The 18,094-nt window shown below is 38.9% G+C and overlaps 1 protein-coding gene across 1 annotated transcript in view; it reads left to right on the top strand.

Annotated features, from left to right (window-relative positions):
* Window positions 1-1,593: 1,593 nt before the first annotated feature.
* Window positions 1,594-18,094, top strand: part of LOC126471196 (zinc finger protein ZIC 3-like) — a 442,250-nt gene continuing 425,749 nt past the window's right edge. Inside the window, exon 1 of the mRNA XM_050099309.1 lies at window positions 1,594-1,916. Within this exon, the coding sequence (XP_049955266.1) occupies window positions 1,872-1,916 (45 nt within the window). The 5' untranslated portion in view covers window positions 1,594-1,871. The remainder of the gene's footprint in view (window positions 1,917-18,094) is intronic.

Here is an 18,094-nt window from a genome sequence, read left to right on the forward strand (position 1 = left end):
GAATTTTCCATTATACGCTCAAGGTTATCGCTTAATCTTGCTGTGACGTCACGAGTCAGTAATCTGTCAGATTCCATGGAGATTAAGACATATCGCACAAAACCCGCAATACCTACTTAACGAATGAAGTTACATGTAACGGTTTTTCGCACTTTCAAGATCAGAATCCGCGTCTGGCGACAAGAGGTAAAAGAAACTGAACTCTGGATGAAATCAGGTAGGGAAGAAATGGCCTTTCCGGGAGAAAGGACTCACTTCAAAATGCCAAAATTCTGTTAAAATTCCTTAAAATCTTTTGTCAACTTAAATGCCACTCATTTGACCGGGCATTATTTGGAACTTGACAACAGTGTGCGCTGGGGTTTTGAGAGGTTTATGCTGACATAATTAATATCAGCTGTCCATTGAAAATTTCGAGTAAACCTGTACAAAATAAGTATGTCAAGGTCTAGTACGTCGTTCAACACCACAGTAAACGAAGAAAACTTTTTCTTGTAACTTTTTAGGGTGGGGTCCGTTTTGTGGTGGGAGCCCGTAGCCTACGCACAAATGCGGCCTTTCTTATTACCCCGTGACGTTTGGAACACATTTGTTCCACTGATACTGGGTACAAAGTGTCCCATATATCCTCGGAACTTATCCTATGTATGGTGTATTGATACAAAGTTTTCCTCTACGACGTTCATTACCAGATAACCTCAACATTATCCTTTCTCACCCAGTTGCCACTTGACCAGAATGACAGTGCAGCGTTTCATGCAAGTAACTCTGAGAGCTGTTTAGGCAAAGTTTCAGTTGTTTAAGGAAGAACACTGTCTCGTGAATCGTGAGAAGTGTGGAAGTTAATTCAAGCAAAAACCAGGTGTCGCTTGTCTACCAGGTCTTTTACAGGCCACACAGAGTCAGATGAGGGAAAGTTGAAACATCACCCCTAGGATTGCTATAAAACCCTCTAAGCAGAAAGTTGTATCTGAATATTTTAACAAATTTTTTTGTCAGTTAGTCGACATGACTTGGAGCAAGGAACTAAAAGTTGTGAGACCGTCTTTTCGTAATGAGTGTATTACACAAGGGAAATTTCCACATTGCATCTGGTGATTAGGTCTCTACGTTGGCTTGAAGTACCTGAATAAAACGGTTAGTCAATATTAGGACCGAAATATCAGTGAAAATTTTCTCAAAGACTCAGAATGAAGGAAACTGGACTGTAGGTGGAGTTAAACATACGCATCCGTATCTTGCTAGTGTGTTTCGTGTGATTTGGCGAAGCCTCTTCAGTTCGATTTTGGGTCGTTAAGAATCAGCATCTGGGAAGTGCGCTGTGGACAGAGCGTATCCAGCACCGTCCGGCGGCTAGCGAGACGCCGGGCTGAATGAAGGCGGTTGAATGGGCACGGCCAGAGCCACCTGTGTGCAGGCAGGCCAGGTGAGCGGCGCGCGCTCATTGGTCGCCGGTGACATCATGGCTTATCTGGCGGCGGCTGCCATGCGGTTCGAGCGGGCGGGACCTCGGACCTACCTGTAGGGAGGAGGAGAAGAACACATCGGCCGGCTCCACTTCAGTAAGTGTAGCCTTACAATACGATACGGAGGGCCTCCGCTGCTCGCTGCTAGTGGGGGAGCCAAGCACGCGCGTGCGCTGCCAGAAAAAAACGCTCGTGCGGCGAAAGTGAAAAGCAAAGGGAGGGGGCGGCGCCGCGGAAAATGGATAGGTGACTTTTCCCTCACCCGGCACCCCTCGTGAAAGAAGCCCCTGGGCCCCAAGACACGGACGCAGGCCAAGCGTTGCAGTGTTGTGGTACCTGGTCGCTGGCGCTCTGTGCAGCAGCGCAATGCGCCCCATTTGACGAACATCCCGACGTACTGGCTGAATGACGGCGCGGAGACGGCGCCGAAACATGTCCGACTTCACGGATGTAAGTCTTCCAGCTGCACGCCTTAATCTGCAACCACAATTTTTTTCACCAGTTATCCCCAGTCCCATAGTTACTGCGAAGCACAGTGAAATGAGACTAGCATTTGCACCTGTCAAATCGTCCCTCCAAAAGGTTTTCTCTCATGCTCCCGCAAATGATACAGGAAAATGCTCAGACTAAGTTGTAACATTTTTGCGAGCAGATATTAATATCGTGTTATAACTGTGGAAATGCTAAGCAACTGACAGAACGATATTATCTAAGAAATAAATTAATTTTTCAATTTTGTACAGAATTGGCAATACCATCCTTGAAGAAAAAAATAATGAAAGAGGTAATTTATGTCTGTTATTCTGTGAGTATTATTTTTTCTATGCACTCACAGGATAATAAAACAGACAAAAATGAATGAATTTTTAATGAGTATTCAGAAAAAGTGAAAATGAATTTTCACATTTACAGAGATCTTCAAGATACACTCTAAGAAAATTTGAGATTTATGCACTATTAGAAATCATTCAGTCCACCAGTTGTGAATATTATTTGAAAAGTCATGGAGGCTGAAAGATTATTTTGCGTTAATGTTCAACCATATACAGGTGAAATTTTGGTTTATAATTAGGAGAGCATCTATGTCATACATTTTAAATCAATTAAAATGCGAGAAAAGTTAATTAAACATGGAATATAGTGTTCTTTTCTCTCACGTTAGAAAAAAAAACAAAAAAAAAACATAAGCTTACTTGAAATGCTGCTTGTACAATTTTTTATCTAACATTTAACAGTACAAAACATATCTCTCACATAAAAAAAATTGTGTATCTTCGAGTAAGTGGAATGTTTATACGGTTTAAATCTCTTAGCGATAGGATTGTGGCTATCAGACGTTTGAAATTATTCCAAACTGTTAAAGTAATACTGTCTTGTTGTTTACATGCCAAAGTGTGTTCAGGTATTTTAGTAGTAGCTTTCGTTTTCTGGTTCTAGACGTATTCTGTCTCTCAGTCCACTACATTTTATAATTTGCATTTCTTATCTTGATTTCAATTATTTGGAAGCATTTTACTGTATCATGCTGAAGTTTCTCATGGTGTCTTACCATAAGTCTATAAATTTCTATGACTTGCAAGGTATGCTTTTTAAAAAGTGGTTCCAAAAAGAAAGAGCTTTTGTTCGTCTTAAAATCATACCTGGTTCAATTACATGTGCATCGACAACTGCTGGTAATAAAATAGCGCATCTATCAGTTGAAAATTGCTTCTTTTATCTCATTAGTCTACAACGGAGATTTGAGTGATATTATGAACATTTTACACATGATGGGTATGCACAACATAATGACTACATACTTACAAATTCATTAAATGAACCGCAACTAATGACAATATTACATTACAAAAAGACGTAAGACGCTGTGCGTTGTTTAGTAACAGCCCCATTGTCAATACTATTCTCGCTGATCAATAACTCTTTAAAATTACTAGCTCACCATGAATTCACTGTTTACATAATTCTGTTCCATTTAAATGTCTGTGTGTCCAATCTCCAGTGTGACCTGTGACCATGGTAAAGTTAATGTTTACTGCAATGAATTTGGTTCAAATGGTTCAAATGGCTCTGAGCACTGTGCGACTCAACTGCTGAGGTCATCAGTCGCCTAGAACTTAGAACTAATTAAACCTAACTAACCTAAGGACATCACACACATCCATGCCCGAGGCAGGATTCGAATCTGCGACCGTAGCAGTCTCTCGGCTCCAGACTGTAGCGCCCAGAACCGAACGGCCACTCCGGCCGGCAATGAATTTCAAATTCGTAAAATGTATCAGAGTTTCTAAAGTTAGAATTACTAACCTGCCAATTGGGTGTAAGGTTTAACAGTAGCACAGCATTTGGTCGTTCGTAAATTTTTTCCTCGAGAATAAATTTGTTAAATAATAACGAAAACCCACTTGTTCTCTGGCAGAGGCAAAATAGATGTTGGCGCAGACAAACGTATGATGTGGAACAGGTTAATTCTTATTTGTAATTAACAGCTTAATTACGTGAGCCGTAATAAACGATATTTCGTTGTTTCCATAGGTTACTTTGTTCAGCTGTCACTTTCCAAGTTAGCATTAGCAATACCATAGCAGCACCTTCGCACATAGTGTGACTTCTCGAGAATTATTTTGTTGAAAAGCTGAACAAGCCGAATGACACTTTTGATTTTTTTAATAATGCGAGATTTTCTAATTTTTATATTATTTACTCATACATATCTCGACCACTATGTCTCATCTTGTGTTCGTTTTTCGTTTTTATTTATGAAGCTATATTAATTTAAAGCCTGGCCTATACAGGGTGACCTGCTGTAACGCCTTTTATACTTCTAGAGCATGTGATATCTTTTGTCTCATTGTGTCATCCTGAAAATTCTGCTAAGAAGTCGGGGGTTTTAAAACAAATCGAAGTTGCTTCATAGACCCGTTCAAACGACAAATGGAAGCTCCTAACCTCAGGAAGATGCGCTTCATCACATAGGAAATTTGTGATTAGGAACACTTAAACGCGATTAAAGCGTATAAACATAGGTATATTTCGGCAGTAACCGTATGTACAGACAAAGATTCGGGAGTATCGTGTTGCCAGCCAATTAAATAAATGGCGACTAGGTACGTTTAATTTTTATTCGTGTTAACATATCACCACCCCTGACCACAGAATCAGTCGCGCTGAAGGACTCGCCAAGAGGGTCAACACGACCCACGACGACAGAATTACAGAGGATATTTTCAGAATATTTTGACATAAGACATCCGTAGTCTCCATTGGATATTTACAGAATAAGTGCATTTCAGTAGTTTTCTTAGTAATTTATCTTTTTTATCTGTATTGCACTAATAATATCTGTACAACAGTGCAAATGTGTGTTTGTTTAGAAACAAAATTGTTCCATTCACACATATACTTCCTGTAGACAACAGTGGTGCTCACTCTACTCTTCACCCTGGTATTTGCATTAAGTACTGCTCAGTTCTGTCTCGGGTTTGTTTCTACACCAGTGTTAATTATACGTTAACAGCACTGTTGAGCGGTATGGAGAGGATTACTGATGAAGTGTTGATCAACAAGCCCCTCGTGTATAGGTTCACTGAATGCAGTGGGAGAACGGCACAACGACGCTCTTAAACGTGGTCGTTTCCGTATACGACTTCCAAAAATTTTAATTTTTTAGTTATTTCGATTGTAGTTTCGGGTAATGCTCAGTACCAATCAGAAAGTCATAAATATAGTTGCTAGGTCAAAGGTCATGCGAAAGTGTGTGGTGAATAAGTCACAGAGTACACAAATAAACACAAAACCAAATAAACATTACGGGAATTACATACGAATATTGGAAACGGACAACGTTCAATGTGTCAAATCTGACATATGCCAGGAGAATGAAAAAACAGTATATCTCTGTTCAGATGGAACTAATTTGTATCCAACAAATTGAGAAGGTACACTGACACCACGGAATTGTGCTGCTCACCGCAACACAGCATAAGATAAAGAGACGAATTACAAAATAAATACTTAATTAAGAACGTCTCAACTGTCATAGCAGGAAACCGATTGTTTATAAATGTCAATAAGAATGTTTTTACAAATTGATTCATGGAAAGAACAAAAAAGCAATCAGCTGCTGTTTACTTCCACAAATAGCGTCGTTGCCGGTTTAGTACTATTTACATTAGTTTTTGGCTGTTCTTTTCCCAGTAATTAATGTAAACAAAAACAAATGCAATGTAAAATAATGTCGACAGTTGTCTGAAGATGAAAATATTTCTTTAAAACCGGTAACGCCTCTGTTTGTGTAAATAAATACCATTATGAATATTTGCCGATTTCTTGTTTCGAAGAATTAACTTTTATTTTGTACACAGCCGCCGTCTCAAAAATATGAGTTATCGACAAAATAGCATAAATAAAATTTTTGTCCCAAGTGTCACTAACATAAAGACAATGCGTTTTATTTGGGATAATAAACATGCGAAAATACATCATTAAGTTTTTAACACGTAGAAATTGAGTCAACAGAAACCACTTCTTATATCTTTTAAATTTTGGAGCTCCATAGAGAAGCACAGTTTGGCAAAAAGACAGTAAGCCGTCTACCAATGAATGCTAGAGACTCCACAGTTTGACTCTTGAATCAATTCTAGGCACATACAGCAAACTACCGAGGACGAAATAGCACTGAAAATACGTTTTGCGAAAAAATGGCCCTTAGAACTGACGGTATTTTGCTCCTGTACTGTTATTAAATGCATTTGTGTTTCACGGTCGCCATTTGTCTTATTACGCCACTCTCACTATGAAGTGCGTCAGTCCATATGGTTCCTTTTAAAATGTCATCGTGTCAACCATCTTTACTTGATCCATGTGTACAATAAGACATGCGTGTTTGTCATCCCTATAAAAGACCATTTAACAATTCAGTTGACAGATGTGAAATTAGGTGGACGCTTAGTCGAAATTATGTGCGCAGATGATTTGATAATAATTATTATATGGAGTGCTACCTACTTTTATATAAATGACGAAGATTCCTGTCTAATTATACACACGGAATATGTAAACAAGGTTGACGCGAGAGAAATGTCCTGCTGAAGGGAGAGATATGCACTGTCGTATCTCGTAGTGAGCTGCCACGTGAGAGTGGCATAATAGGTCGAAATCGCGATAGTGGTGAATAAATACATTTAATAACAATTCAGGTGGAAAGATGTTGTTCTCATGTTCATATGGCCACACCTGACAGTAGGGTAACAGATGTTTTTGTGCCTGTGTGTATACTTAATTTGAGATGTCTCCATGAAGATCGTTGCAGTTGCAAAAAATATAAAATAAAATAATTTTTCACTACTGAAAGCGGAAACGACCATGTTTAACAGTTAGATAGAGGTTGTTGACCCATCCCACACCAAACCATGAAGACGCTAAGGTGATCTGTTAACGACGTAACGGCAACTACAGTATTTTTGGTTCGCCTGAGGACTGTTCCATTATCCTGTATTTCGCGTTTTACGTTTTGCTGGTTGCATATTACACTCTTGTGAAACAAAGGTATTGGAGTCAACAAACTGAACAAATCATAATTACGTTACTACTGTTTAATGAGCCAGCGGAGAGTGCAAAATTTTGCAGAAACGAAAGCAAGTGATGCACAGAAAACACATGGTGTAAAGGGTATGCCACAGGCAGGCTCAGCTAGTTCAGTTTCTTTCTTGAGCTACAAAGAAGCTAAAGTTGAATGTAGCGATTACACTATATAAGGACTGAGGCGATTAAACCTGAATACTAAGAAAATTCCCATGAACTACCTCCGAAATTTTATCGTTCGATTTGGGGTTCCTCCTGCAGAAGCCAGTGGTGTGACGCGCAAGAGTGGAAGCGGTTGCCGAATAGCAACGCCGAGCCAGACGGCTGGCGTGGTCGGAGACACGGTCAACCGCGCGGCGCAAGCCCACCAGCCGAACAGCCGGGCGGTGCGCGCCGGTGGAACGGCTTCTCCTCTCTTCCACGTACATTTAGTTCTCTCTGACTTCCATACGAAGTTTGACCAGCAGTCTGTTCATCACTGTCACCTCTGTGTACGAAATGATTATGGTGAAGGACCCAGCACGCTGCAAAACCTGCGCGCCCTCAACTGCGTCGCTTCCAAAACTTTGTAACGGAACAGAATTCGTGAAAACCACCCTCCGCCACAACCGTGAGTAGCAGAAAGCAGTGTCCAGCAAATATTAAAATGCACTGCTGTAGTTATTTAATATTCGTACCATATCACAACCAGACTCCATCCTGTGTAGAGTGCACAGTATCTTCTGCGAAATATGTACGCCGTAAAGACATAAAATGCGTAATAGCAGGTCACCCTGTACCACACAATCTCTAAATTGACACAGCTTCGGAAATAAAGATGAGATCCACGGAAGATGGCATGTAGGTGTGCAAACTTGTATTTACGAGTAATTATCTGTCATCGACACGCAGTAAAGCGAAATATTGTGGACAAATGAAGTCAAACAATGCCTCGAAGCCATGATAACTCAGAATTAATTCAAATAAAAACTTTATAAGATCCATAATTCGTAGGACATTTAATGGTTGATCATTTCTCAGCTACATTAAGTGAATACAGTTTCGACATATCCTTAATATGAATATGACGGATTAACAGTAAGAGATACAAATCACATTTTTTCGAAGAGTAAACTGTATGCAGACCAGTACAGTTACTTCATACAACAATTAACCAGATCTCATCAGCCCTTACCAACTAACACAGCAGCTGTCACTCGACACAATCATGTGTTGTTTTAAACGAATTAAGGTATCATTTTAATAAATGTATCATTACCCTGTAAGATCCTATAAACTTCCTAAAACAGTGAGAGGTGGCTATATCGCCTTTAGGCCAAAACTAAAGCGTGGGTAAGTAATAATAAACTAGAAAAACGGTGTTTCCGGAAAGCATAGTTCTTTAAAAGCGTGTCATTGAGCTTAGTCTTAATTCGGTACTAAAGGTACTGTGAACAAGGCTACTACTTTGCTAATGTTGATTACTAAATTTTCTAAAAATGTTAATATCATTAACCTGCGTATTATTTAATACTAAACGGCTTCACGTTATACGTTTGTCTGCCCCACAATCTGTTTTTACCTGGGGTAAAGAGCACGATTTATGTTATTCTTTAACAAAGAAATCCTCGAGAAATGATATTACTAACGAACAGATGCTGTGGTATTGTTAACGCTTACATGTAATTGGCAGCTTAAAAATTTGGAAACTTAGAGAAATTTTGTCTCTTTTCGACACGAAACTTTGAGAAAGATTGTGTTTTTGTTAGTGATTCCAAGGAAACATTAACATTACCATGGTTACAAGTGGGTCTGAAGACTGGGCAACAAACGTATAACTGGGACAGAACCACATGAGACAGGATTGATGATGACGTAAGAACTTTATAGTGTTATTAGTCCGCAAAAAAAAAAAAAAAAAAAAAAAAAAAAAAAAAAAAAAAAAAATTAAAAACACGAATGTTGCTAGACGATACAAATCGTCGATGCGTCTATTTGTAATAAATAGCGCTCTGCATGTGGAAGGATGGAATCTGATTACATCACTGTACGAAGATTAATGAGCTATAGCAACACATTCACCGTATGTGGCATTTTACCATTGACGGTCGAGCTTCAAGAACGTCTTTTACAGCAATTGGCACAACAGTAAGAACATTGCCATTCAGGCAGATGTAAATAACCGTATTTTCCTGAAGATGATCAAAACAGGTAGTTAATAATGACTTACTTCATCGTGTTACAGCGGTTCTGATATAAGACACTCTTCAATTAAATATTTCCCGACTGAAATTGACAAGTTTTATTCTTACAGGAGAGAGTGGCGCACGTTGTTTCTTTCTTTCACGAAGAAGCCAAATGTGTTTAAAATACCAGGCCTGTGTAGTACGGGAATAGCAGTTACATTATATACTGCTGAAAGCTTCAATTAAGCAGACTTAGGATTTTTCTTCCCTAAGTTTATAGTTTCTCGACGGTGCTCAGGATAGTAACTGCAAACACTCAGGCAACTTCGCATTAAAGTATTAGGATTGTTTTTTGTTAGTGATAAAGGGTCTTTGCTCTGATTTATATTTAACACTACAGAAACATAGGCAATTTTATGACGTTTATCTTGATAGAAAGTAGCATTTTTTTTCTCTCCGTAGTCAAGTGTATCTAGTCAGCAAGCCTTACAAGTGTGACCTGTGTCTGCTGCGAACATACGGCATATCGCAGATTTCTGAATAAATGTAAACTTTTGAAGTTTTGAATCACTTTTCTTTACAGTTTTTGACAAAATTCTATAAGAAGTGATATTTTGTGCAAATTTGTTATATCCGGGGACGTAAAATAGTAAAAATAGCTGCCTTGCTTGGTAAAGTGGGAGAAAAATTACTTTTTGTCATCTTGAACCAACAGAAAGAGATTTTGGCTACAACACGGAATACTCGTTTTTATTGCGATGTCTTTCTTCTTATTCTGTTCTTTTATATACTACTTTCTTCCGATTTTCTGCTTTGGATCACTCGTCAGTTGTCATCCTGAATGCCAAGAGATTGGTCTGATTAATAATTGACTAGAGGAATGTTACATTTCGGTAAAAATATATCACACGTACTTATTACAGTTAAGTCCAAATTATATTATGCTTACTTGAGTATTGCATGTAACGGATGGCTGGAAAGGAAAATAGACAGAAATCGATGCAAAATATGTTCGGTACATGACGGAAGTTCATAGAATGTGGGAAAGTATTATAGTTAATGAATCGGGTTGGTCCTGATAAAAACTGTCCTTCTACGCCCAGTTTCAGTAGATAAATGTTATCAGAATGTTTCTAAGTTCCAACTACCAATTTTTAAGTATCTTGGTTCATATGAATACTTGGAATTTCCTTAGATCGGAAATTAAACTCTGTTACATGTTTAATGTATTTCATTTTTTGAAAACCTACAGCACGTTTTAGTACTGTTGTTACATCCCGTTAACAACACTACTTCACATTTACCCTAGTCTCTAACATGTCACAGATGGCTACTGCTGCAAAGGGTTTTTTATATTGCACTTTTATGTGCGATACTGTATGTAGTTTTTACACTGGAAATCTTAATAGATTAGATAATTGCTTGCTGTGGTACGCAGGACGTTTCGCTTAATAGAATTAAAAAATAAGAATAAACAATTCTGCTCTAAGGTGACATAGAATTGGTATCTAATACGAAGATTGTGTTCCAAGGGACGTTAACTTACGATTTGCAGACTTTCCATTATTTTCCAACTGGTACATTCCAAGTAAATATATTCTGCTGCTTTAAAATTAAACCCTTACTGTTTTGTTTGGCAACGGTGTTTGTTTAACTGCACAGGTACTGACAGCAAAGTAATACCTATAACGAAACAGTACTGTCTCTTAATTAAAAATTCAGTTGAGCCAAACGTCTCTCTCAAAATATTTTCTTCAGAAACTGCTCAGTCACTGCGTCTGTGAATTAAAGATTTTGAAATTTTTCAACCATGTTGATTTGCATTGCGATAGTTAGGCTTACCTCCTTTGAGAATGTAGTCAAAATATCCTAGTAATCTGTACCGGATGTAATAATATCCAAATTATTAGTAGTGGAAATCTAGCGCTCGCAAAACGGTTAATTACTTTGCTACAGCCGGCTGCTGTGACCGAGCGGTTCTAGGCGCATCAGTCCGGAACCGCGCTGCTGCTACGGTCTCAGGTTCGAATCCTCCCTCGGACATGGATGTGTGTGATGTCCTTAGGTCAGTTAGGTTTAAGTACTTCTAAGTCTAGGGGCTGAAAACCTTAGATGTTAAGTCCCGTAGTGCTTAGAGCCATTTAAATCATTTTTATTCTGCTACAGTTAAATCGCCGTGCAGGTGGAATTATGCTTCTAAGTTTACAAAAATGTTCTCCTTGTGGTATCATTATAATTAGGCGGTGGTGGTGGTTGTTGGGATGTTTAAGGGGGACTAAACAGCTAAGGTCATCAGTCCCCCATATAATTAGGCGTATTGTAACAAACAGCAAGTATAAATGACACAAACGAGCCAGGTTCTGGTGCCCTCTGGTTCACTTTCTTTATACTTAACTTTTTAAGTGTTCCCGAACTATCAGAATACTGTATTTTACATGCAGTAAGTGAAAGTCAGTTTCAATCTTTGAAAAATAATGCTCTGTCCTCTGCATTTTGCTCCACATTCATAGCATTTTTCTGGATATGTGGCATTTAAATGTAAGCTATATATAAACGAAAGTATATATTTAAACATATGTCATTATAAACAAAAGAAATAACTTAATATAAATAAATATACCATAATAACAGCATAATTAATTGACCCTAGACCAGCCTGTGCCTTTAAAAGCTTTATTGCTAACAGTAATGAGTTGTGGTTATACGTAGAAACTGTGGCTATGCCATAAACTTACTAGTAGATACACGCCCCACATTTATTATCATACAGATCAACCGCGATCACATTCATTCATCAGCAGATGCGAACTTCCTCTTTTTTAGGGCATACTTTTAGGGTGAGGTGGTTTTATATTTGTCACTTGCTGCAAAATTGAAGAATATCAGACTATATCATTATTGTTGAACATGTTTGGGAATAAAACTTAACACTATCTCGTTATGACATGCAGTGTCACTTGCCGAGGGGAGAAGCCACAACGAACAGTAATAATAACAGCTATTTTTGAAAGATAAATATACACGATTCGAAATATACGAAAGGCCCAAGCTGGGCTAAATACCGTAAATGTATCATCAGTTTGCTCTACACACCTGAGGGGGTCATGGGAAGGAAGTAGCCTTATACCAACATTTTGGCGACATAGTTCAGTGAACCCAAGGAACAAAAAAGAGACAAAAAAAAGGCGCACGACATGGCGGTATACAGTAACGCTGCGAACGGAGGCATGGTTTTCGACACAGCCCGATGGGAATTTCTGATGAAACATTTAAGTGTTACACTTGAGTTAAGTTTTTGTGTGGGATAATTTCTTAATAGTCCGTGTTCCTATTCTCCCTATTCTCCTATAAGGGAGAAAACATATTTTACCTTCAGTTAGAGTGAAACGGGATTACACCAAGGAAAAGGAAATTTGATGTTTCCGTGCTCTGGTTAACTAGTTATTTGCTAGTGCCGCCATTGAGCTGGAGACCTTCAGAAGAACAGAAGATTAAAAATGTTGCCGTTTCTTACGTCATCAGAATCAGTCGATACTAAATACTCCATTCTCCCAATGCTGGAATAAATTCAGATGATAACAGCTAATCGTTAAAATTATGTGTAGAAATGAATGCGAGGTTACTATTTACGCAGAAAACATAGGACAGTGGCGTTATCCGCGGGTTTTTAATGCCTCAATTGTTACATAACAAAAATTTTAGCTCATTGTATTCACACGCTGATTGAAAGACGCAATTTATTCCCAATAACTGGACCTGCAGGTTTCTATAAATTTTTGTGAAATACTAATTTACGCATTATGTATTAAAAATCAGGAAAATTATAGTTACTAAAATCAGCACCGAGTGAATAGATCGTAGCTCGCACTGCTGCATCCTTCTACACCTCATAACGTAAACCTGCCACTATTTACGTCCGGGTTAGATTCCACAGACGTGGTTTCCATCTGTCACGAATGTTTATTGCATAAAAATAAAGGATTTCATTACTAGACTGTGTTATCAGATGCCTAACTGGAGGCGAATTTAATTCTGTATTCGTAATCTCAATATTTTACGCGGCGTACAAACATTTAAGATATATTGTAACAAACTAATGCTGCCACATACGTAATATCATTTTCTTAAACGTATTGTTACACTACTCAGTTTCGCTGTAGCGCTCCTGTTAAATTGTCCTGAATCCATTTCTTTCTTTTTTTGCACAGCATTTTCCATTTAATTAAAGGTATATTTTTTTCGTTTTAACTTAAAAACTGAAAATTAAGTGAAGAGAACATAGGTGAATTTAATTTTAAGGAAAGTGAAAATCTATGTTTCGGGTGCAATATCACTGAAGTTTCTGACACAAAACTATATAATTAAGTTTGAGAAACAGTAGTCAGATACAGAAAGAGATCACAATATTTCTAGCTTTTCCCTTCAGGGTCCAAATTTTTGTTTCAGTCATCAATATATGAAGCAAATATTTTTAGAATAATCACGTATACACGTCATCTGAAACGTTTGATTTTTCAAAATCTTGATGTTTCGGTACAAAAATAAGGATACGGGACTGGTCTGGAAGCGACACTTATTGTTTTTACTCGGCATATATATTTTCCACCGCTTCCCTTTTTGATAAACAATGGGTGTTTTACCGGCGGTTTCAAAGTCATGATGCGGTGTTCTGTCTACCGAGACGTCGATCTCGACAAAATAAAGCGACCAAACATCCCACGCCGAGCCACCGGTACGCACAGCCGAATCTGGAGCTTCGGAGCGCTACGGGAGAGTTTTATTTCCCTGACTTCTAATTTAGCACGTCATAACGAGAGCAGAGGCACAAGTTTTTGCAATAAATACGAATTGATAACTATATACGGAACCGTTAACAAGAGCGCGAACACTGATAGACAAGGCGATACACTGCGGGCGCACGATACTTATCACGCAAAAAGCTCGTGGCGCGGCGTCTTTACGAGGGCCGTACAGGCCGGCCGGCGCTTGTATAAGAACGCATAAATGGATGGCGGCGCAGTTTTTCGCGAAGGAAAACACGAGGACTGGCGATGATATACGGTGGGCGCGTTTACAGCCGGTGGCTTACCAGGTACGCGGGCCCACTCATTCGTCGCGTTTTATCGCCCGCTGCCTATCACACAGACCGCCACTATTACCTTTCCGGTGGACCATCTCTCGCCTGACCCGTCTTTTTACCTATTCCAAACGCTTCCCCTGCTCCTCCCCCCTCCTTGTCTTCCTTTTTTACACCGACTACACCACGTGGGTGTACACACTGGAAGCAGTTCATTATGACAACGTCATCTCGTCGAAGACGAAAGCAGTCGAATGAGAAACTGGACACTACTGTATAATTTCGAACTTGTTCATGTTCGTCTTCTACGAATATGGATAAAATAACACGGGGAGAAATGGAACCGACAACCGCGCCAGGAAGTCGGAATTATGTCGTTTTTCACTCGTATTTACCGTGTCGCCCCGGTTATACGCCATCCGCCTAGCGGGTTACTAGGCCGCCGAGCTGTGTATTGCAGTACTTCAGGCAGTTGGTGCACACTCGGAAAGTAAGCGATTCAAATCCCCAGCCCTGTCCTATCAGGCTTTTAGCTCCACAACTATTCATTTAGTGCTACTTTCACACTTTTGGAATAATATTTTAGTGATTTTTTCCCAGTAGATAGCACTTCCTGAAAGTTTTAACGCACTTATCATAGTTACGCGTAGTACAGAGGCAGACGACGAAATACAGAGCAAATAAGAACTACGCCAACAAAATCTTGGAGATTGCTCAGCATATTTTGCTACACGGTCTACGGTGCCTCGAAACAGAGTAATAATGCGATTACGATTTTCTTGGTTTGTTATCACAGTTACCTCCGTTTCTGTGAACATACTTTCATGAGTGCGAAAAATCCTCTAATATACCTTCACCAAAACTTACAACACAAAATACAGAGTAACGTAACACCCTCAGATACAGGACAACAGCGATCTGGTTTCCTTGGATACGTGGACAGCTTAGTATACCTTAGTTTGGCCGCTCGTCCACTTCATTCAGTAACTACACACCCCGGGTGGCCTACTATAGAACTCTTCATCAGTAAACCTAGCCTTACTACCGTTTATCACTGTTAACGAACAACTAACACCGCCGGCAATACAGAACCAAGACAGAACCCACCAGTACTAAATGCAAACTTGGGAGTGAAGCGTAGACAAAACTGTTCACAACAACTACTCTGAGTTAGGGAACGAGTTTTTTTTCCAAACAGGACTCACAGCGCATTCCGTCGACATTTGCACTCTTACGTTGATATTTTCAGTGCATTACAGATATAATGACAAATGGGATAATAAATGAAAAGAAAATAAATTATGGTATAACAATCCACCGGCGAATGTCTTTCACACCAAAACGCTCAAAAATTATTCCTGATCAAGCTCCGAAGACTTTCTATGGACTTCGGGTTCAATCTGTATATTTTATGAACAAAAGCCAGTAAACTCCTTGTATTTCGTTCTTTTTTATTACTTCCTGTACTTCCTTCGGAGCGAAAGCGTCATCACAGTGGTTTCCAAGTTTCACGAGTGTGTTTCCATTAGTGCCTGCTGAAACAGTAGAACTTGCATTTTGAAAGAATCTGCTTCACATGTTGTTTTATTTGTAGTACACATATCGTTAAAACAAACTGAGAATTGAAAACATAACTCAGACTAATTTTATTACACACTAACTGTGATTTAGGTTCTCGCAGTAGGAAGGCGCCACTTGCGTCATCACGTCGTGATGCTTTCACTACGAGGTACCTGTAAGGAAATTAAGAAGAAAAAGGTCGTACAGTTGCTGGACTTTTATTCACGAAGTATATATCTTCCTGAAGTTAATGAAGTCTTTATATAAATTTATTTGTATTTATTTTAAAAAAGTACAGGATGTTTCTTATAGGCGATTTCGGTCTTTCGGTGAGTACAATTATAACTTTATTTAATGTAAATCAACGTAAACGTACATGTTTACCTTTTATGAAAGTCTACTAGCAAAGTCAGCGTGAAAGTCTTGCCAAATTGACGACCGAACTAATAAAACCATAACGCATGCGCTGCCCGTCAGTTCACAGTTCTCGAGCCGCCAGTTGCATATGGGCCATCCGGTGCCAATATAACGCACTATGCAGGTAAGCGCTACCAACTGTACGTAGCCAGTGGATGTCTGAAAATAACGCTGCCAGTTAAGATTCGACAAGACTCTTAGTGTTAGTTCGGTGGCTATTCGAAATCAAACATTGCTGGAGACAAAGCTAACCTTCCTTCATTCTTTTCATAATGCACCACTCCTGGCGATAAACTTTACGTTGCAGAAGCAGGGTTCGGATCCGACCTATTCTGACGTCGGGTTTCAGTTATTTCTGTAAATAACTGCTCGGATGTGTCCTAAGTGTAGTTGCTTTGAATGACAGATATTTCCGGTAGCTGCCAAGCTGTCTTCACTATCCTATAACAGAGAATTTTTAGGTCCCCTTCGCTGTAAACACCGATTATAATTTGCATTTTTTCAATCACCAGCATTAACCAGTTTATAACTGGTTATTCCGCCATATTAATTAGAGGCCGTTCGATCAGTTCGACAGCCAAAAACACACGTTAATCAGTATTCTGGCGACCAATGAAATACTCGACTAGCAGTCTGACAACACCTACACAATCTAATACAAGACATTTTCGGAATGGTTAAAGGAATGGGACATGATGACTCCCTAGAACACACTCTAATAAATACGTCTTTCGAGACGAGAATAACATAGGAACAAAAATGCACAAGTTTTTAACAAATTTACACTTCATTATTTCGTCTCTGTTGGAATGTGATTGGGAAATTATGACTATTGGGATATAAAAGATAAATTACAACCATTATCTTTGTCAGACACGGTTACTCTTTCTTCGCAGAAAATGAAAATAAAAGTGAATTTCAACAATATCTGTTTTAATTTGTCTTTTAAATTAAACCTAAAACAACTTTGTTTAGTTTATAATTATGCCGTATGTCTCTCCCAAGAGCCGTCTGAATAATTTTACCTGGAGTTTCGTCAGATACCTGAAATTTATAGATGGAGTCATATCATATAAGTACTGCTCACCCTGCATTTCATGTGACGTCCAACACTGATGGACAACTTCAGTTGCATTCCACATAAAATCAAGTTTTTAAAGTATAATGGTATTTGCTTGTAAATAAGTAACTTACCATATAACGTATGCATCTCATCTGTGTTTAGTATCTCAGGCACTTTCCTGATAGTATACCATTTTGTCTCAGTTTCTTAATAATTTGAGTCTGTCATCTTTCCAACGGTTTTCCAATTCAAAGGCTTCTTCTTTACCTTAAATATATGTTTTATTAAGGCCATGTCTGTGACTGTAGCTTACATTTCTTAATATGGCTTAAAAGCTATACAACCGACGTTTCTCGTAGTCGTCGATACAGTCACGAGTTTCGGTGGTTGTGCACCACCTTCGTTTGACCTAATGTTGCTTAGTTCCTCTCCGTTTGTCTTTTATCTCCAGAGCATTTGTGTTTTTGCTTGTGGATTTATGTTGTGTGTGTGTGTGTGTGTGTGTGTGTGTGTGTGTGTGTGTGTGTGTGTGTGTGTGTTCTGATCGTTGACCTAGTGCAGTCCACTTCACAAGAATTACAATCCAGTTATGTTTTTTACGTAGCAGTTCAGTCCACCGTCATCGGTGGAAAAAGTCAGAATAGCAGTTGTTTCTCGCATCCATACAAAGCACTCACAATAGCACTACTTTTGTCCTCCTTACATGGTATCGATCACACAGGCAAACGCTTCTTTAATCAGCTGAAAAAGGTCGGTTTATGTTTGC

This window comes from Schistocerca serialis, chromosome 3 (genome assembly GCF_023864345.2).
Source record: "Schistocerca serialis cubense isolate TAMUIC-IGC-003099 chromosome 3, iqSchSeri2.2, whole genome shotgun sequence".
NCBI lineage: Eukaryota > Metazoa > Arthropoda > Insecta > Orthoptera > Acrididae > Schistocerca > Schistocerca serialis.